The sequence below is a fragment of the Daktulosphaira vitifoliae genome, unplaced genomic scaffold (genome assembly GCF_025091365.1).
Source record: "Daktulosphaira vitifoliae isolate Bord-2020 unplaced genomic scaffold, ASM2509136v1 Scaffold_3, whole genome shotgun sequence".
Classification (NCBI taxonomy): Eukaryota; Metazoa; Arthropoda; class Insecta; order Hemiptera; family Phylloxeridae; genus Daktulosphaira; species Daktulosphaira vitifoliae.
Genome location: NW_026099574.1, coordinates 33,782,922 through 33,805,962, shown reverse-complemented (window position 1 = coordinate 33,805,962; position 23,041 = coordinate 33,782,922). Strand labels below are relative to the sequence as shown.

At 23.9% G+C, this 23,041-nt stretch overlaps 1 protein-coding gene across 4 annotated transcripts; it reads right to left on the bottom strand.

The window, feature by feature from the left end:
- Positions 1-13: 13 nt before the first annotated feature.
- LOC126900598 (rhodopsin, GQ-coupled) lies at positions 14-22,933 on the bottom strand. 4 transcript variants are annotated; one of them, XM_050676426.1, is made up of 5 exons: positions 22,501-22,933; positions 6,935-7,118; positions 6,514-6,734; positions 4,462-4,676; positions 14-264 (listed from the first exon to the last, which is right to left on the bottom strand). In XM_050676426.1, exons 1-5 carry the CDS (start codon positions 22,909-22,911, stop codon positions 222-224), a joined length of 1,074 nt encoding a protein of 357 aa, XP_050532383.1. In that variant the 5' UTR covers positions 22,912-22,933; the 3' UTR covers positions 14-221. The 4 variants fall into 4 exon arrangements, with proteins under 4 accessions (XP_050532383.1, XP_050532386.1, XP_050532387.1 ...); XM_050676429.1 differs by having other exon boundaries at positions 118-264; positions 4,406-4,676; XM_050676430.1 differs by lacking the exon at positions 14-264 and adding an exon at positions 3,958-4,137 and having other exon boundaries at positions 4,406-4,676.
- Positions 22,934-23,041: the final 108 nt, after the last annotated feature.

Genomic DNA, 23,041 nt, shown 5'->3' with positions numbered 1-23,041 from the left:
CCCTCTGTGTATTTATTTTAAATTGTTTGGTAGATTTTAAAAATATTCTTCAATACATTTCAATACTGAATAAATCATAAAAATCAAAATTACTTATTTACATTATTAAAAAAAAATAAATAACTTTATTTAAACAACCATTAAGTACAAAAACAAAAAATTATCACAGAACAAAATATATTAAGAATGGAGACTTGCATAATAAACTTGAGTCTGACTTGCTATTCAAATAACCAATTTGGCCAAAAAATACAGGAAAATAATCTAAAACATAGTATTGGAAAACAATCAAACATATTATACAATATTAAATATCAAAGTTTATAAAAACCTATTTACTTCAAAAAAGCATAGTAATTGTAATTCAGTCTTTATTGTATATCTTATTCTATTGAACTAATACATATATCAACTACTATTTGTAGATCATTTCAATTTAAAAGCTTTTATTTGTAATACTAAATATGTTTAAAAATGTAGAGCTAAATACTTTTTATAGCACAAGTTAATTTTTTGAATTGGTAGTTGTATTAAAAAATTGAATTAATAATAGCGTAATTTAAAATTTACTTAAAAAGATTTATTAATATTTTCTAATTGCTTCAGAGTAAAAAAAAATAATATCTTCGCCATTTAGTTTCAAGCGTATAGAGTAAAGAGATATAAGTGTTGAAATACATCATAATTGGCATTCTACTAATCTAAAAATAAATTTGTATTGTATGTGTACTTAAGTTATAAATATTTTGAAAATCAATTAAATTTTTTAATGTAATATGTTTGAAGGCATAAAACAATACATTTTAAATCTATATTATTTAAATATTTACTATATATTCGTTGCATGATTATAAGAGGCACTTCATTTAGTAGGTGTGTGAACTTATTTGTCATGCTTATAATTATTCTGACATTAAATACTTTTTGGAAATTACTGTTTTTTATCTTAAGCCATGAGTATAAGTATTATGATGAAAAATCATAATTTTGATTGAGGATATCTCACAAAAAGATAAAACTTTATCAAGTTTTCCCTAATTAATGAGTGCAACATTCATTTGTTTTATGGATAAAATAATAAATGTTAAAATTTATTTTAGTTAAATTAATTCATTAAATTTGTTTTATACAGAATTTTTCTGTAAAAAAATTTATAGAGTATTATTGTATTAACACAATTTAAATTATTCTAATAATATTAGAAATGTTATTAACCTTTAATTGATAATCTATAAATCTTATTCCTTTTACTAACTAAAATGAAACAATTCTCGATATTACCTAAAAATGTTCATCTAAATAAGATCAACACAAGAAAATTAGATTATTGTTGACTTTTAAGTGATTTACGATTAAAATCTTATCAAATAAAATAAAATCGTATTACAATCTTTTATTTATTTCATATTCTAATCAAAAACTAATAATACCAGAAATAAATATAATAATTTTGATTGACCTGTGTTGACAAAGTTTGTAGGTTACGCTGCTTAATATTAAAAATTGCCCATAAAAATTATTGAAAGTGCTATTGTCCCCCTAAATACAGAATTGAATACCACTTAAAAAAATTTAAATACGCCACTAATATCTATCACTGTATACCTATTAATATAAAAAAAATGAACATGTTTGTTACTGAATATTAATTCCCTGTCATGAAAATTTAAAAACTAATTATTCGAATAAAGCATACAAAATAAATATTTAGTATCAGATAAAATAATATTTATAAGAATATAATTATAAAAAAATAATGATGATTTAGATTAAAATTATTAAATATTAAAATATTTAAACAGTTTAAAAATATATTTTAAATCAACAAATGTTTAATAAAATCAAAATGATATTTTTCTCTTGATGCGTCTTTTAAATATCAACGAAAATATGCAGTAACAAAGTTAAGTATAGTTAATAAACCCTATTACCTACGTACCGATAATTTATCAATTATTAAAGTTCGACTTTTGTAATTAGTTGAACTCAATAAAACTTATTTTCAAAATCCTTCATTAAATTCTAAAACCTTTTTTAAGTGTTTAAGTAAAAATGTCATTTTAAGAGTGTCATTACTTACATTCCAATCTCTTTAAATGAGACCGCCTATTGTCCTACATTTTAAAGCTTATAGAGGTGTCGAGCCTTTAACGTTAAAGGAAAGCAAGTTTATAAATCATGTTATCTAAAATTATATCCTTAATTAAATCATTCTTTATATTTGAGATTTCTGTATGATATAATTATACTTTTAATTAAAAATATATATATATTATATAATTCAAAAGTTTAATTTAATAATTATTTGAACTGTTTAAGTTGTCTTTTAAACAACGCTTATTTCTATAAAATATCAAATTATTATACTTTTAATTAGAAAATAATTATTCTTGTAAGCAATTCATAAAAATAATTATTTTAAATATTGAACCCTAATTAAGATTTTTTCGTTGTTTAAATAATTATTTAAATTATATCTACATTTTTTTATTATATATTCATACAATCAAATAAAAAAAATAAGAATATTACTAACCAAATAATATTATATCCGAACACATTAGTATTAACAATATTAGTTAATACGTTTAATATGTTAAGAAAATATTATTTACTTATTTCAAGTATAAAAAAAAAATAATAAAAAAATCATAGCTCTGAAAAACTTCTACGAAAAAAAAATGTATAGAAAAATATTTTAACTAACTCAATTGTAGTATAATATTATATATTTAGGGACTTATTGTAATTTATATTATTAGTAATTAGATAACATTTTCGTGTTTTTGCAAAACGTTTAATATTTATAAACAACAAATTTAAACAAAAAATACTTTTAGTTGTTATTTAAATAAGTTTAAAGACGTTTGTCGTTTTATAGATACAAGTATTGAATATTGTCATGTATACAATTTAACAATGGAATTTTTATATGATTGAAAATAATTACACGAAGAAAATTAAACACTCATTTTAAAAAACTTGATAGTGAAATGTTACAATGACCTTAAAAATTTTTAAAATTGAAGAAAATAAAAGGAGAATTAAATAAAATTTATTGCTAATATTTTTAAACGTTTATGGACACTTTACTAAATATGAAATACATTTATTTAATAAATTTGTACAGTGATGATCAGATTGAACAAAAATATATACAAAAATTTATTAAGGAACATTAGTAGATACATATTATTCATACATATATTGTCAAAATATAATTAAATTAGGAAGACTTAGAATTCATTTTAACATAAAAACCTTACATCTAGTAGAATTTGGAATGTCAAAATATTTAATTCATAAATTTTAATATGCCTATAAACATATTAGCTAAAATAACCTAAAAATATATTTAGTAAGACTTTTAAACATAATATTCCTAGAAGAAATATATCATATCATATCATTTTACTAAATTTCTCCTAAAATTTCAATAATTTTAAAAAAAAAATTTTTAATTTTGTTTATTTGTATATATTTCTCGATTTTTTAATGTTTTAATATTCCTTTAAATCTATACCTTATCCTTTATAAGGGTACCAGATTAATTTTTTGAATTGCAAAATCTATATTTAACTATTTCATATAATAAATGATCCAACTAAGAAAATGACTAGTCAACAACATCTGGTTGAAAATTGTTATCGATCAGTCATTTTCTTAGTAAAATCATTTTCTATTATATAAATTTGTTGAATATAAATTTTGCAGTTTAAATAAAATAAAGTTGATACACTTATAAAATATAGGGATAGACTTAAAGAATATTAAACACTTGAAAATCGAGAAATACTTACTAATACACAAAATCAAAAAAATATTTTCAAAATTATTGTAATTTTAGGAGAAATTTAGTGATCAACGATAAATAAATACCTTGTACACTAAAGTTTAAAGAAATTTGTTGACTAAGCATGTTTCAAATTCCTATTCACAAAAAAATAAATCAAATAATGTTATTTTGCTTTACAATTTATTTATACGCCTTTTAGATTTTCTTCTCGATCACCTAATACAATTAAACAATGGATTGGATGAAATATTAGCCCATAGAATTATACATTTTATCGGCCAATAATTTATTTAAAATTTATATTTCATCTCATTTCCTGACACGCCAACCCGCCATTGGGCCTATAAATAATAACTTAATTTAGGTATACTTGGTTATATTTTCTTAATGTATTAAATATTAATACAAAAAAAATAATAATAAGTTAATAATAATAAAAATAAATGGCTGTTAAGGCCTATTGGTAATAAATCAAAATCACTGGCTTGTCTACTAGTATAACTCGCAATGTTAAATGTTTTTTATAAGTACAAAAAAAAATTTTAAGTTTGATTCAAACTAAACTAAAAATGTTATATCATGCCAAAAGTTCAATCACATAAAACACACATTTTGACGTGCAATAATCATCACATCAAAGAGGTTGATGAGAAAATATTTCGTACGTGGTTTTCATGGAGCTACTACGGCTAACACTAGTACTGCTGTTTGCGTTTGTCTTTTTCTTGGGTCTAGGACAAATTGATTTAATTAATGTCCAATGTTGTAATACATAAAGATAAGGATCAAGTGCAAAATGTAGCGCAATTAACAAGTCTGCTGCAATGTAAAATGGTTTGGCTTTTTCTTCAGAAGTCAACCGGGCCAATGGTATTGATATCTATAAAAAAAAATAATTATATCACAATAATGTATTGACAAATGCTTTAAAACACTTTTAATTTTAGAAAAATAAAAATCTCAAATTAAGAATTTTATTTTAACCAACAAGCAATTTGATAATTTAGAACAAAATTATTAAAAAATTTTAATTTAACTATACACTGTACTCGGAGTTCAGATTAAAAAAATAAAATGGATTTCTAAAATGAAAATCATAAGAATGTAGAAAGTCACGTTTTTTGTGATAACTCAAAATATTTTATACATTTGAAATTAATAAAATTTAATAGTATTTTCGAGAGATATTTTTCCAAACATTATTAATAACAACATATAAATCTGTAAGATTGATTAGATTTTTCCAGTAAGAAAACAATGAAATACTTCTTACGTCAGTAAATACCAACAAAAATATTTCCCTTCAACAACTTACTATTCACTTTTTATGACTGATAAGATTTCATACTAAAATATAACTGCAGCATTGGAAAATATATACATACATACATTTGTTAACTAAATTTAATATTTTTTATTTCATTATCCTTTATTTTAAAAGTCAAAGTTTATTTTTATTATCATAAAACTTTTAAGTTGGTCCATTTAACATTCAGTAGCATACAAGATCGTTCATCCACCGAATGTTTCAATTGTTAGATCAGCGACGTTAGCAAAGTATTTATATTCTTAACAATAAAACTTAATAAATGTGGTAACTAATAAGTATTTAAAAACCTGCTTTTATTTGCCGTTTTATTTTTAACAAAACAGAGAGAACGCAATGAACCCATATATTTTTAACCCACTGCCTACACGTTTACAATACTTAAATGTTCGTCATTATTATTTTTCTTAAAATATATTCTTTGTACTATTATTTGTTATATGTTATTAAGCGGATGTTATATAATCATATAAGTAAAGTAAAAGAGTATTTTATTAATTAAAACAGATTATGAAAAATTTGAATAATACTACTCAATAAGATTTTATACCTACAAATTAGAGTGGCAGTTACTTAAAAATTGTTGAATTCTTTCGAAGTCTAATATTGTATCTAGAATGAAATTAATCTCTACAAAAATTTTTTAATTCGATAATATTTACATGTGACGACTTAAGACAAGTAAAGTTATGAAATAACAAGTTTAATGACACAGGAAAAATCTCAGATTCATAAACTTATTCCTGTCCACTACTATTATTATTAGTATAACTTCATTATGTTTTTAGATATATTTAAGACTTCTTTATATTTTAGCACGTCTGTGGCTTTTATTTTTAAATAATTTTCTGAGTTTTTTTCTTTATATGTACTTTTATTTTTATTATGTTAATAGTTATTGACGATAAGAAGTAATTTTCAAAAAAAAAAAACACACACACAAACATATGAGTGTCAGACTTCATTAGAAGTCTAAATTTTTTTCAATAGCCCATATCCTAAACACATCAAACGGAATTTGTTTAAAAAGAACCAAAAAGAAAAATTTTTAATTTAAAAGTTTCAGATAAAAATGATAATTTGCGTAATCATAGGAGCTTGTATAATAATAGTGAAATAATATATTTTTACAAAGATAGCATTTAATATCATTTAAAAGAAGCAGTAATATATTATTCTCTATATTACTGCGTATTAAGTTTTGATTACGAGATGACGTCTTTTTAAAAAAACGTTTTCTTTTTAATTGTATTCTAATCAATTATATATATATATATATATATATACGAGCCATGATTTAAATACGTGATGTCAGCCATTTATTTGTAAATGTTTCTAATTAAATTAATTAATACAGACAAATTACAGAAAATGTATTAACAAAATTTACCATTTGAGGAACCCAACAAATAACGAACGCAATACACAGCAAAAACATGAGCCATCCGAATGCTCTTTCTTCTCTAGTTGACGCATTGCATGTTAATGATGAGCCTCGACTTACTCTTCTCATCAATACATTTTGTTTATTATGAGGATTCTTGTCTCTCATACATAAAGCTTTCATCACTGCTAAATTTGTGTAAACAATGGCTAAGCACAAAAATACTCCTAAAAATATTTTCAAACATTAATTGTTGGCGCAAGTTTGATTCTAGAATTATTTTGTTACTTGATCATATAATTTGTTATTAATTATGGACATTTTATGTTAGAAAGATATAATTTATTAATTAATAATTTATTATTACTAACTTATACTATACTGCATTTTATTGAAATGAGAAGAACCATAGTGTATTATGACTTACCATAGCTAAAATACATGTAGGCATAAAGTATATCCAATGGCTTTTTAGCAAGCCTATAACGAACGCACGTTTGTGAATCTTCATCCCAATATAGGCCAAAACCAAAGAATGGGGCGCAAACCAAACATAAAACTCCTAACCAAAGTAATATCATCATTCTTTTCAGTAGACGAAGGCTAATATGCTGAAACAAAATAAAATAAGTTATTGTATACTAGTTTCAATCTCATTTTTATATTTTGTCTAAATTAATGAACAAATAATTACTAATAGTAAAATAATATATTATTTGATTATTGCAACTAAAATCTGCTGAGCTTTTGATCATGTTAAAGTATTTCAATAGATCTTAAGTTTATGAAATACGTATGTACCATATGAAATATTATGGTGCATGAAAATACGCTTTAACTCGTTAAAATAATTAAAGTCAGCTTTGAATAATCTTCGGGTTTTGTTTGTCGTCTAACTAACGATATGTCAATCATTTTATGTAGTCTTGAATAAAGTTCTATTGAATAGATCGAATTAGAATAACTTTATCAAAAGCGTAAAGAAAGGTTACGTTACATGCGAAAATACAATACTGAATTTTCTGAACAATTATTACAGAAATATAAATGAATCTGATCATGAGGTTATTTCATATTACTTTTCTTTAAGACTTATCGTGTAAAATTTTAGGCATAATTTCAAGGTGTGACACGAGTTACACCTTACACCTCACCCAATAATAAGTCAAGCTAATAAACACAAATAATAAGTTATAATCGAATTGTCATCAAATAATTAAAATGCTCATAAGTACCTACTATTATATAATGCTTACAAGTTTTAAATAAGCACTACATTCAAAGCCCACGATTTTTCACAACTCTAATTACAATAGTATAGTACTTACTATGTTTATTAAATCGTCATTGCAACACAAATACTAACGAGGCAGTCGAATTCACTTGATGAATTTTAAATCAATTTAAAATTTAACGAGAAGTTTTACTATTGCATTTTATTTCTTGGCCATCTTGTTTTTTGAAGTTTTACAAACAATTTTTAGTTAATTTTTTTAAATAAATTTACAAAACAAAAGTACAGTGTTTTAAAGAATTACTAAAAATTAAGATAACTTGATATTTAGCTAAACTAAATGTGTATTTATTTCTAAATACGGTGTTATAAGGAGGAATAAAATAAATAAATGATCAGTTTTACATCCTTTTTTTCCCCAAACTTAACATGCTACAGAGGGCGACTCCTTTTTCAAATGTTAGGAAGTCAAAGGTGATTCTTGGCTAAACTAATTTTTATTTAAAAACACAATGGAGCATAATATGTAACCAGGGCCAACTTTAGATACCATCTAAACATGGGACAGTCCAAATAAGACGATTATTATTAATAACAATTAGCTACATCATTGCGTATCTTTAACTTCGAAAATTAGAGAACTTATTTCATAGATGTACTTGCATAACTTTTAATATTCGCAATTTCCAAAAAAAATTAATACAATAACTCTTATTTTATTAGTTGTATACATTTTATTGGAATTTTATTAAAATAATCGATGTTTTTTTAATATTTTTTTAAAATAATATTTAAATTAATTATAATTAATAATTTTTTTAAATAATCAAAATTATCGTTATTTTAACAATGTACGTTAACCCAAACATTATTTTAGTGGTAAAATACTTGATTTGTTGATAACTATATACAATAAATATAAAACTAATTTTATTCACAGTAAACATAAACACATACTAACACACCAAAAAATAAAAATAACAACGTGCAGTTGACGAAAGATGTCACAAACCTTTTCTGTAAAAAATTTTGGTAATAAAATGTATTCAAAACAATTATCATTTAAAGGGCATACGTTAGATTTGTTACTATCGCAACTGTCTGTAGAAATTCACATAACGAACAAAATTCAACGTAAATTTTGTACTGCAAATCGGGTAGATAAACGATATGACATGAAAAATGTACAAAATAAATTATTTTTATTAGTTGCCAATGCAATGTTGCATTGAAATATTACACTAAATCAAATGTGTTCATATGCTGTTTAATCAAAAAATTCAGAGACCAAAATTGTATTGTATAAATTTATTGCGAGTGTGATTCTTCATTATTTCAAGTATACATAATTATTTGTTTATCTTATTCAAATACGTATAAAGTATAAAATATTTAACAAATATTTATTTGGTTTTTTTCATCAATTATTACTTTCTCGGTTTATTCCTCATACTTTATAATGGTGTTAACTTTAAAATAGAAAATAGAAAATGACTTTGAACCATTACTTAGGAAGTTTTAAAATTATCATTTTAAACTATAGACAATAAGCTATGAGTGTGGATACGGCTATTTTTATTAAAAAACATTCTCCTCTTATCACCTAGGTAAAAAATATAAATACTTTCCGAAGTACTGATCCAAAAAATGATAGCGACGACTGTATCTTAACTAGGTATTTTATAAGTTAAATGTATTTAAAACCATTAAAAAATTAGGTTTATACTCTTATAAAATATAGGGTATGAAACAAAAATGTACTTAAATATTGATAATTCAATAAATATATTTAAATAAAAAAAAAGCAAAAGAATAATTTTTAAATAATTTTTATTTTGTAAGTTATTAAGACTTATGATAAACGGATACTTTGTATATTTAAATATATTATTTTTATCTTTACTCATTTCTTACAATATTGATCTGATGTCATGACTTAGTACGTTAAAAACACTTATCAAAACAAATTATTTCACTTAATAATTAATATCCCTTTTTATATCATCTCAACTATATTCTTCAATTAATCTCCCGCTGGTACAATATCGTAAAAAATAAAAACAATTCATCCGATAAAATAAGGTCAAACGACATCAAACTAAGTTACTTTACGTCATAGACTGTAAACACAAACCAATAACTTAAAAACATTTATAAGTTATAGAACTATTTCATTAATATATTTTTAAGCTCGCTTTTTACTAAAAGTTAAAATATACTGACAACGACAGTCAACAAATAAAAAACTTAATAAATATTTTGATGTCCGTAAGAACAATTGGTTGATTTTTAGTTTAAATTAATTTATTTATATCATAACGTTTATCAGATATGAAATTTTTATTTCATATTTTAATTAAAATAAAACTTACATTCGATGTTTCACCTTAAATATATTATATAACCAAATATGCAATTTCATGCAAATTTTTAATCAAGCAATATTGTCTTATTTAATTTTATCTTATCTAGTATTAATAAAATAATATACAAAAAGGATTTCAACTTTAAGTTTATCGATAATTAAGAAAAATAATACTATATTATTTAGAAGTTATTAAGTAGTAACTCGATAATAAATTGTTATTAATATATTATGATAATTTATGTAATTGTTTTAACATTTATAGAAATATAAATTTAATTAATTAATTATCATATTTACTGAAAAATAAGATAATATTTATTTATTTGATTCGTTTAAATGTTCTTTGTCATTTTTGTCAAAATTTTACATATTACAGTATTTGTTATAAAAAATATTATAATTACAAAAAAGTATTATAATAAAAGATCAATACTATGAATTTTCTATGAAAAAAATAATCATAAAGCATCTTCTCGCACATCACTTTTAAAGAATATAAATGTTTCTTAATAAATTATAACACTTTAATATAAACGATTTCAAGGGTGTTTATGAGTATATATTATTTTTATATACTATTTTAGACTATGTAAAAACTACGTAATATTGTCTATTAAATCAAACCAATTATATACTCTTGCAGTACAACGTCAATAAAAAGTATTTTTTACTATTAATATTTAAGTTGTTTTTTTAGCAAAAAGATACTTGATAAATTAATCTGAACGTTTTATTTTATACATAAATTATTTTTACATTAAAAAATGACACGTTAAATATTTCCTGAATTGCCCAAGTTATAATTAGTCGACTGTTATGCATTGATTGTCATATGTTTTCAAATGACTTATTGAGGAAACGATATCTTCATGAGTTAATATTCTGTTGACATAAGTTAGATAGTTGCGAATTCTTCGCCATTAAATTCCAAGGAGCACTTAAATATATTAATAAAATTAATATATAAAAAAAACAAATACACGAGTTCAAATATGTGATCGGTGTTAGAAATTAGGATGTATATAATAAAATACAGTGTCGATGAGCATGTTAAACATGTCAATGGGATCCGTGTTAGCTCACGTTTCATCCGGAAGTTTATTTATCGCTATATAACAATTAAATTTCGTACATATAAATTAACTTTTTAATTAAATAGACTTAGGAATAACTTATTTTCATGGCTACATAAAAATGTATTAGTAAAAATAGAATAACGATTAACAGAAAACAACGTCATGTTTAAAAAGAAATACAATACAAATGTATTGTGTTAAGTGTAGGATAAAAATAAATGTAAACTATTTAATTAAATAACTTGCATTTGTGAGTCAGGTTAACCTATCTTACCAGATATTACCGCAAAATACCAAAATATTAATTAAATTTATTAAATTTAATATTTTCTGTGATCCATTCAATTTTAATATCTTCAAAAACTCATTGTTTAATATCCTCCGAATTACAATTTACATTATCAAGGCTATAAAAGACATTTTTATTTATCAAGATAATCGCCACAGTCGAATAATAAAATTAATGGTTCAATTAAATGTTAAAAAACAAATTGAAATCGTTGTGTCATTAATTATTTGGAACAGATAAATGCTTACAGCTTAATAGGATTCCTCAACTCTTACTTATTTAAGCAATTTAGTTTAATCCTTGAAAATATCTTTAGTATTAAACTATCATTGTCTTATATTGATATCAAAATCATTAATTCTTCAATTTTATCTTAAAAAAAACACGTATTTTTATTTAAACAGTCGAAAATCGATTTAAATATTCATAATTTAGGAAATTTTAAATGGACTTTGAGATAATTGCTCAAATAGTGGTCAGCGATTTGTAACTATGTTAATAAGTTTGTATTTACCAAACTTCATGTAATAAATATCAATTAGCAACCGGCCTATATTTAGTAATATTAACTAGTTTAGAAAACAATGTTTAAATAATTCAGCCATTAAATATTCTTAGACAAACATATAGTAAACGTACAATTTTTTTTCTTTAACGATATCTTCAATAGGTCTACTTGAGGTAGTTAAATATCTATTATTATTTATGTTGTATCAATCTACAGTACTAGTAAAATATTTACTAGTATTGTTAAGAAACACAAAATATTTATTGATAAAAATTAAGTGATGAAATCTGTAAAATATTTAACTGTCCCAAGTTAGCCTATTTGACGGTTCTCTAAAAAATAATACTTATGTGCTATTTATATTGCTGGGTATACCCTAAAATAGAAATAAAAGGGTTCTTTGCGAAAACGCTACTCTCTAAAAACTCTATAAAAATATAATCTTTAAAAACTTAAATTTTACAGTTTTGACACAGCTAAAACAACTCATTTACTTAAACTAACAAAAAAAAATCGTTTTAAACGTCAAGAATCAAACCAAAATTACTTTGAATTTAGTTACTGGAGTGTGTAAACAATAAAATAAATTAAATTTCATTAAATTTGGTCACTTTGTGTGACAAGGTGGTTTTATATGGTACTTAAGTACGTTCAAAGCAGAATAACAATGAACCTCCTTAAGTAACTGCTGACCAATATTTATGTTTTACTACTATAATAGTAACCTGTTAAAATGAAATATTATTTATTTGTTAATTTTTACTAATATAATTTATTTTATAATGAGATATAATTTAAAAAAATAAATTATTCATATTCTCGCAATTTATCAATGTCAAAAATTTTTGCAATACCTAAGAAAAAGCTAAAAAAGGAAATATCTGTTTAAAATAAGTTGTGTCGTGTATCTATCTAGCCTACTAGATCTAAATAAAATTTATAGTAGCACAATATTTTGAACACAACCTCATGATAATTCTTCATTATATCTATGTATTATTAACGTATATGTACGTGAGACGATAAATACTAATGCTATAACCCTTATATGTTTATTCGCTGTAAACATAAAACTAATGTAAAAAACACTAGTACGACTACTTCATACAAATAAAATAACTAATTCAAAAAAAGTTTTCCATGTTAAATTCACTTAAATATAAAACTAAGTAAAAAAATATTGAATAGCTGAGACACTCATTTGATGTAAAAAATAAATAAATATTGCTGATAAACAAAATACTTTGTCACTTTTACAATTTTTATTTCGTTTTATTTTATATATTACTTAATTAAATTTATATTAATCGTTTACTTTGTATACCTAAGGTATACAAATAAAATTGGCAAACGTCCATCTAAACATTTGTTAATTTATAAATAAACAGACAACACCAATAACATATATTATGAACAAGTGATTTTTTTTTAATCGCAGGTTTCAACACCCGTTAGCCTAAAAAATCATTATGTTAGCGTAAATCACTGAAATACTTCTTCGTTTCAATAGTTCCTATTTAGCAAATTAATTATTTAAAAGGATACGCGTATTTTGTCATTACTTAATTTAATGTGGTATGGTAAAAATTATATATCAACATTTTATTAATAATTAATTGTGTCCTTCCAAAAAGTTATTGCTTTTTCTAAAAAGCAAAAAAAACCTACACGTCCAGTGCAACGAAATCGAGTCCCGATACCTACACCCAGAGAAAAACCTCGATCTATATAATAAATTCATTGTTCAATTTGATAAATATATCATTACTATTGAATCTATGATATATTTATCAATATGATAAATTTTTTTCTTGTCTTGAACAATAATTATTTATAAGAATAATTATTTTGTTCGTATTAATAAAACATTATCATAAACACTTGATAAAATTTCTTTATCAAAATTGATTGAGGTTTTTCTTTGGGTGTATACACCGATACACGAGGCATTACCGACTAAGCTAGTAGGCCGTTTACCTAGATAAATTAAAAAACAACCTCAAGGATGAAATAAAAGGAGGACAAGGAAGTTATATAACCTTTAAAAACGTTTCCTAGGTGGCAATAGTAGATTTGTTATTAGTAGTATAATAAAATAGTTTTGACATTATTAATTTAAGTGATCAAAAAATAAAACAATTTTTGGCCATACTGATAAAAATTAATTTTTGTTCGCCTTAAAAAAACTGAATTCCATAAGCTCTTTTAAAGAATAACAAGTAAAATAATTTATAACAATGTAAGAAAAATAAATAATAAACGTTAGGAAACCTTTTTAAGAACTGTTAAGAAAATAAATGACTCGAGCAACTGAATTAGAAAAATAGAGTTCAAATTTTTACCCATAATCAAATTTACACCATTCTCACAGAAAACAATGTCTGACTTACGTTAGATGAGGTAATGTGCTGTGAACTTTATATCCAAACATACATTTAAACAGGTAAGATGATGCTATAAATTTTTATTACTTCAGTTTTCTACACACAAAAGTTAATATTTATTACATAAAACATTGTTTTCGAAATCATATTTGTCTTGAAAATTCTAACAGAATTTAACCAAATCTAATAACATCTTTAAAGATTACATGTATAATACTTCAAATGTTGTATGTACTTATCATAAATTACAAACAGTTGCTTATAATTGTTTCCTAATCAATTATTTATTATCATCACAAAATATCGATTTAAGTTTATAGATTTCTATTACAGAAAAAATAACTATATAATTGAACCAAACGAATTATGGTTTATTTAGCGACAAAATAAATACATAGTTAAAAGAACTACTTTATTTAGCTGAACCAACTACAAAAAAATTATTAACTTAATTTATTACTAAAGTTATAACTGATATTATAGTGGGACCAACTAATTAAGTTAGTTCTAGCTACTATACATTTATTTTGTCACTATATTAACCATAATCACAAAATATATTTCTCTCTGTATTTTACCCTATATAAAAAAACAGAACGAATAAACTCGTTGTAAAAACATATTTACCTATAGCTGCTTGTTATATTTTTAATTAAAACTTTATAATAAGGTTTTGAGTCATTTTATCACTTAATCATTTTGTTCAATTATAATAAAAAATTAACTATAAAATCCAATATAAATTAGCACTATTATTATTTTAAGTTTTCTTTAATAAACTAGCATTTTGGTGACTAAAATAAAATTGCTATTATTTATTTAGCGAGTTAATCTTTATTTTTACTTTTTGGGAAACAGGAAATAAGAGAATTATTATAAATTATAAATCAGCTAAGCTTTAGTTACATTAATTATGATGACTAGATTTTTCATTTTTTTTTTTTTTCATAATTATACTACAATTATAAGAATTATTGATTATAACTATAAATTAAAAGGTTATCAAGAAATAAACTTTTTTAAATATGGATACATTACAACGTAATTCATGAGCAAGTTATTACGACATCCCTGTATCAAACGATCTTTTACCTATTAAATTCAATTTAGTTCTATTTTTAGAAAATTTAATTTTTATATCAATTTAAAACCTATACATAACCTATACATTTTTATATCAATAACAATAATTGATAGCTAATTAAAATTTACAGTAATTCAAATCTTTCTTGTACTAAAGTGAAGTCTAAACAATGATATATATTTATCATTAAAATTAAATAAACCTGAGGTTTTCATGAATTAAATTTTGATCATATTATCATTTATGATGTTAAAAATACTAAATGAATATTTTGTATGGAATTTGATTAAAATAGATTTAATTAGGCTGTAGAGTACAAAATGTATTCTCTATATCCTATAAAAATGTTCTCTGGATAACTGACGAAATTCATACATGAAAACTTTAAAATAATAAACATTTATTCATATGCTATAAAATAACACAATAAACTATTCGTATTAAGAACAGTCTATTTAATATTCAACAATGTTTTCGAAAAAAACATTTATTATGTCTTGCCAGTATAAATAAATAAAAATTTGTATGCGAAGTATTTTAATTTTTTAATACAACACGTGGAGTATCGTATCACGTACACAAGGTACGAAAAATATATCTCATTGAAACATCTCAGGGCCGTAATAGTATTTAACATGGAAAATTTTATAACTTACAGTTTCACAGAATACAAACGTTATAAAAAGCAGAAACTGTTTCAAAATGTTTCATTTTTAAATAAACTTTGCTAGAATAAAGTTGTAAATCAATTCAATGTTCTTATTTACTTTATTCGTTATATGATACTACATAAACTAGATACATCAAAATGAAGGAATCTATTCTCTCGACAAGCTAAATTAATTTTATTATCCATTATATAACTCCAAATAATATTATTAGCACAGATATGATTGCACAACGAAAGGCAAAAACCAGATTAAACTAACTTTGGCTGCTCAATAGCATAAGATATACATTGCAATTAATGATATCATATATTTGTATTAAAAAAAAATCATGCAATTTTACCGCAAAACAATAGCGATATAATTATTACATAACAATAATAGGAATGACTAATAATAAACATATAACATTGACCTCCTGGTAATTTACTTAAATTACGCATGTTGATAGTGTATCGGTTTTATTTAATAATCAATACAAGTCAAATTGTGAAAAATGACGTTACTTCAGTTTATGTAAAATCGTTTTTAAAATGAAATTATATTTAATATTGCAAAGCAATCATTTACTTTACTAAGAATATCGTTTCCTTGACTCTCCAACATCTTTTTCGCTCTAAAAAGTAAATTATTTTGATAATTAGTTAATTAATTAAATCGATTTCCTGACTATTCGTTATTAACAACATAGGTTAAAGATATTTATTTTATTATTAATACGTTCAGTATAGTAACCGATACTAAAATGACAATTAGAGTAATTAAATACCATTTTTCTGATATTTTCGTCAGTTTTTTTTTTCCTCAAAGGAAAATATAATAATTTTTACTTTATCGAACAAAGATTAATTACATAAGTTCAATAAATACTTTTAGGAATAAACTGATTTTTTAAAATTTCAAATAGAAAAGTTTGAAAAAAAACTTTTAGAGAAACGTTGAACAATTGTTGCTACTATTATGGGTGACATGTGGCGATAATAATTTTTTCTGGGATTACTAAGCTAAGCTTATTATTAGAGTAGGATTTTCTTTTAAAAGGTTAAGCTATTGATTATTCTCCAGAAATATTTTCATGAAAAGGTTAGGTACAAATTTCTTAGAGTACCATACGAAATTTAAAATTGCAAATTGAGAACCAATTAAAAAAATACTTTAACTATCAAAACAAATTAAAAACCAATGAATTCTTGACATATTTAAAAAAAAATGATTGATGTTTATTTAATAAACATAGGTAATATTATGTAACAATATATAAACAGGTAATACACAAAAACTAAATGGTCATTTATATAATCAAATTTTTTGATGATAATTTTTGTTATCTCTCTCATATTCAGATAATATAAGTGATTTGTAAGTATTTATAAACAAAGTACTACTGTCAGATTTTTATACGAAATTATATTTTCTTACGTCGCATTTTTTATGATAGTATAATTTTATTTTATGAAAATAAAACAACTCCAATAAATTTTATAAAATGTATTTTTTTTTTCAACTATCTTGGAGTTTTTTATTTTCAAATTATGCTGTAAATTACTTAATTAAATAGATCTTTTATTATGAAACTTGAAAATGTCAATATTTTAGTTTATATTTTTTGCCTAATATTCGATCGTAAACAAGCTCTGTGGTATGCGCAGGATGTTGCAACTTAAAACTGGTTAAGATCTAATAATTATATTAAATCTTGCTATTAATATTGTGAGAATGTATTAATTATTTGAATAATTAACAGACAAAATGAATTCCACGATATTTTATCATTGTTTTAATGTTTAGATTATATTTAATGCGATTATCTTGTTTCACGAATGACAGAAAGTTCCAAACACTAATGTGCTATGTACATCTGAGTGACTTTAATTAAATAAATGAACAATGATCTTTGTACTTCTAATGCATTAGAATTGCACTCATGTATCGCAATATACATACCACTAGTTTTAATTACAAATTTAAAAATCCAATGAAATGTCATTTTCCAAAACGAAAAACCTACATAAAACAACAATAAACAATGTTTTTACATTTACCAACAAATAAATCTTATTGCCTAATATATAAAATGAAAAATTAATAAAAAGAAGAATAATGTCAATTTCAATTAATTGTTTCGAATTTTTAAACTACAACTTATTATTGTATAGGTACGTACGGAGACATCTGGCAAAAAACTATAAATTTTACCCTTTAATCGCCTTACAAAATAATTTTAGACAATTGATCAAGTAATTTATGTGTCAAGCATTAAGATTTAATACACATTATATTATAAAGGATTATACTTTCTAGTGTATGTTAAGCACTGAGCTTCCCACCATCCAATTATGTTCTAAGGGATTTACCCTATTAACAATATATAGAGCCAATAAAAACGTTTATGTAAATACTGAAAAATTGGCTTTAAAAGACTAACAGCGATCTTAGAAATTTGAAGTACCACCAAATTATTAATTCTGATTCCTTATAACTAAAAAAAATTCATTGTAATAATTAAATATTTTTATAATTTAAGTTAACGCATTTCAATGAAAATATTTCAGTAAATACAAACACCCGACTATTGGTTCTCACCCTTCGGGGTTTCTTAGATTATTTTATGAATTTCAATTTCAAAAATTCACTTTCAATTAATTTAATTATCTGTAGAAAATAAAACTTCAATACTTATTAAAATATTTTAAATATTATTACAACTAAAAAGAATTTGCAATGTTATTCTATATTAATTTACTGAACTATTTAAATGTGAACTTTGTTAACCGGCACTGTTTCTTACTCAAATATAAATACTTTTCAGCTATATGTCTTTAGTGAAGTAATTCAAAACTTATTAAACCACCTTTCAATTATATTTGGTCACTAGTTTAAAAAAAACAAACTACGAGAATTTTTATCCAATCCTCGGACAGAATATAAAATGTTCTATTCAAATCAAAGATTACAAAAATATTATAAATTTACTTTATAATATACTCATACATAAGTATACTCTTATAGTAAGTTTATAATCTATTCATAAGTATTACTCATACCCTATTGAAATACACTTAAATGAAGCGCGAATAAAATGATAAACTATTTGAATATAAAAGTAGTTACATAAGTACTATTGAGTAAAAAATATGTAGCATATTTTGTGAACCATGAGATACAATTACAATAACTTAAAAATGTGTGTGTTAGTTTATTTATATTAAATAATCGTTAATCAGTTATTTTTTACGTCTCCGTTTTGCTCATTTTTCATCTATAGAAACAAATTAATTTTGTAGAAAATATCAACGTAAATATAGTTAGGTGCTTTAAATCTGTTTAATTAAATGATTTTTTACTAGGAGAAAAATGTAAAAAATAAACAAACTGTTGAAATAATAATTTTAACTGATAATTGATAGATACAATTAATTACAAAAAAATCGCGTATATATTTTTTTATAATAATAAATATAAAAATTTATATTTGTTTTCAATCTAAAAAAATGAGCATAAAGCAGTTATGTTTTTGACAAGACAAAATTTTACATTTTTTTTTTAGTGAAACCAATACATAATCTAATAAAATAAACTAAATTATAATGTGACAACTCAAATTGCATCAGTTACGAATAATACGAGCAAAAAACTTTATCAAATTAAAATTAAGATTATAAATAGCGGTGTCACTTTTTAAGCAACCAACTTATAAAGATAAAAAAATTTCAAAAGAAAATAATTTAGTAACAAATATTTTGTTGTTAAATTTGTATTTCCTTGATCTAATAATGTACTGTTAAAACTTTAAAACTATCAAATTAAAATGCATTTCAGCCCTTTAATGTTGAAGAAAATATCTGTTCAATATTGTTAAACTAATCACATATAATATCACACAAGTATCATCATTAGCTATTAACGTTGAATAAAGTACATAAACATAAATAGTACTTATATTTGACCCAAATAAATTTCTGTGATCTTATTTGATCTCTATATAATTCCCTAAATTATCATAGTCAAGCTAGACATACTTTACTTTTAATGTGATTCAAAAAAATAAATAAATGTAAAACGTAGAAAAGTACAAAAAATACTTATTGAGTCGTATTATCTATATGTAGCTGTAACTCATTGTATATAAGGTGTCACTCTTTAGTTAGACAGATTAATCATGATTAATCTTTATTGTGTTTATAAATATCATACAACATGAAAAAAATCAATATAACGGAGATTAGTTTAATAACAATTTTAGAAGTACAAGTTAAAATTACTCGATCTGACAACTGTATTGCCACCGCGTTTTAATTTTTTAAACTGGTATAGTATACTGTCCTGTAATATTTACTTCTTCGGGTTATTTTTTCTTTTAATTGACGATGAAAAATTCGAATTGGTTAATAGCGGTAAACAAATTAATATTATGTAATAGTACCGTATTAACTTGACTAATTTAAATATCAACTACAACAAATCGTCCGAAAAAATAAACCTTCTTCGTTGATAACTTAAACATAATAAATCTATAAAGTATCTTTGCCGTTAGATTTTATTGAATAATATTTTTATTTATTAATAATTAATAGAACGCTACAGTGTTTTAATTTCAAGAACAAATATTTTCTAATTATAAACTATCCCAAAATAGCTTAAGTAGACGTTAAACTTTGACATCTTTTAACATCTAAATAATCAGATATTTAAAAAAAACAATTGAATAAAACCGAACATATTATTTTTTTTAACATGATATATATATTTCTTTAACTAACAGTAATAAATATTTGCAACTCGGATAATTGCTCGAACAAGCTTTTAAGCTTCAACAAAAATCATTTTACGATTACCTAACTTAAAGATCATTGTAAATTTATTTCATAAAATTTGATCAATTTGGTCTACGTAGCAGAATTTCACTACTACTTATTTATTTATTTTTTTTGTATTTAATCCCTTGGCTGAAATAATAAACAATAAATTTTTAAGTATGCAGCACCTTAGCTGTTTCTAGAGTAATAATAATGAACGTCTTTGAAAAAAATTGTGTAGCAATTTTAAATAACTAAATGAATTTACTAAGAAATTTATTAGCGAAGAATATTCGCAAAAACTTAATTAAAAATGTATTAATTTAATTTAGTAGTATATTTAAGGTAAATTAAATAGCTGCAGTTATTTAAATTTAAAAAACATTCGGCAATTAAGATAAATTTTCTATATCTATTCTTCGATTTTTATTTTCGCCCGAAGAAGTGTAAACATCGATTTTTTTTATTATATCATTAAATAGTGAGCTTTTTAAATTCTTTGTACATAATTAAACAATTATTAGTTTTATCACTAAAATAGCGAATTGTGTAAGCAACACTTTTCAACACACAGCATAACAAAAGATTTTCATGATTTTCTACTCAGAAAATTACAAAAGGGATGCGTCGTTAAATTAAAGTAGAAAATAAAATGATAGGTACTAATTGTATACAACTTTAATTTTTAGATAAAGAACATTGTGTTTACAACAAATTCTCTACATTTTTTTCATGCAATATTCGCATTATAAAATAAACATAACTAATTAAGTTTATCATAAACAATCAAAATCAATATATCAAAAATTAATTACACAGCTCTTTAATCATAAATTGATGTATAAATCTTCAATAGATAAACATGAAAAAATTTAGACCTTCAATATTGAAAGAATATATTTTTATACCATATAGTAATAATAAAAGCTTATATTGTTGCTCGATGATAATTTACTTGGCCCGAATTCCATTGATATGTGTTTATTAATTATTAATAATATTTTTCCTTTTCACCTAACACCGCAATCGCTAGCGCATCAAGAAAGAATGAAATGGAAACTTATCACCGTAACTCCAAGCTATGCAGATCGCGTTACCCTTTTTCAGACATCTAAAAACATTTTGCAAAAAAATGTTTAAAGGAAGTTATATTAAGGGGATATTATATTCGCTATCCTCTCTCCTTCGGCATAGATAATACCGTAACATTATTGGTTATTTGACCACAAATAAGCCACTGTCATTTTATCCCTAACTACTGATTAGCTATTACTTACATGTTTCAAATTAACTCATTAGACATTATTCTGGATAATTTTTTATTGTAAAATAAACTTTTAACGTTTTTTAATCAATGCTGCGATAATTGTCAATGGTACTTTGAAACCAGATTTGTTTACAGTTTGATAATCAATTGAGTAGTACCTAATGTGATTTGTGATCTCAAACCTATTGTGTTTGTCGTGTTTTTTAAGTCGTTATCGTTTCAACGAAAGAACCTACTTGATTATAATGGACCCCACAAAACACACTCCTCCCAGCAATTAACAAAACCATTTAACTTCTACAAAATTAACATTACTTACTTTTTGGTAAAAAAACGGTTTGGTAAGGGCAAGCCACCGTTCGACGGCCATAATGATAGCTACACACCCGGACCCAAGACCGAAGAAACGCCACAGGACTCGAAACCGGCACGACCAAACGCTCTTGGTGGTTTCCGGCCAGTACAGGGCGACGTACATTTGCACCAACATGCCGGTAAGTGCGATACAATCGTTTGTAGCCAAACACCGCAACATGAAACCGTGCTTTTGATTGCTACTAGACCGAGTCCGGTGCAATATTAGCAAAGCAAGCAGGTTACCAAAAATACCCACAGTATACGATACGGTTACGCCAACCTGGACTCCCAAACCCGGGACGTACCGGCACGGCGGCGACGGTGGAAGCACCGACGGCGACGGTGCGGTTACGTTGGACACGGCGGTCTCCATTACGGCACAAACGCGTTCTGCCGATCGGACTATCAGCTGTCCGCGGCCTCCCGATGCGTTTCCGTGCTCTCTCCCACCCCGCGATTAACGTACCCGCTGGCGCCCCCAGCACAAAGCGCGACCACCGCCG

Bases quoted from the DNA above. Each gene is read 5' to 3' on its own strand.
- LOC126900598 (XM_050676426.1), bottom strand. From the start codon at position 22,911: ATGGAGACCGCCGTGTCCAACGTAACCGCACCGTCGCCGTCGGTGCTT. The intron at 4,677-6,513 runs GTAAATTTTGTT...TTTTTTTTATAG, and splicing joins TTTGTTGGGTTCCTCAAATG to ATATCAATACCATTGGCCCG. The intron at 265-4,461 runs GTACGAAATATT...ACTATGTTTTAG, and splicing joins AGTAGCTCCATGAAAACCAC to ATTATTTTCCTGTATTTTTT.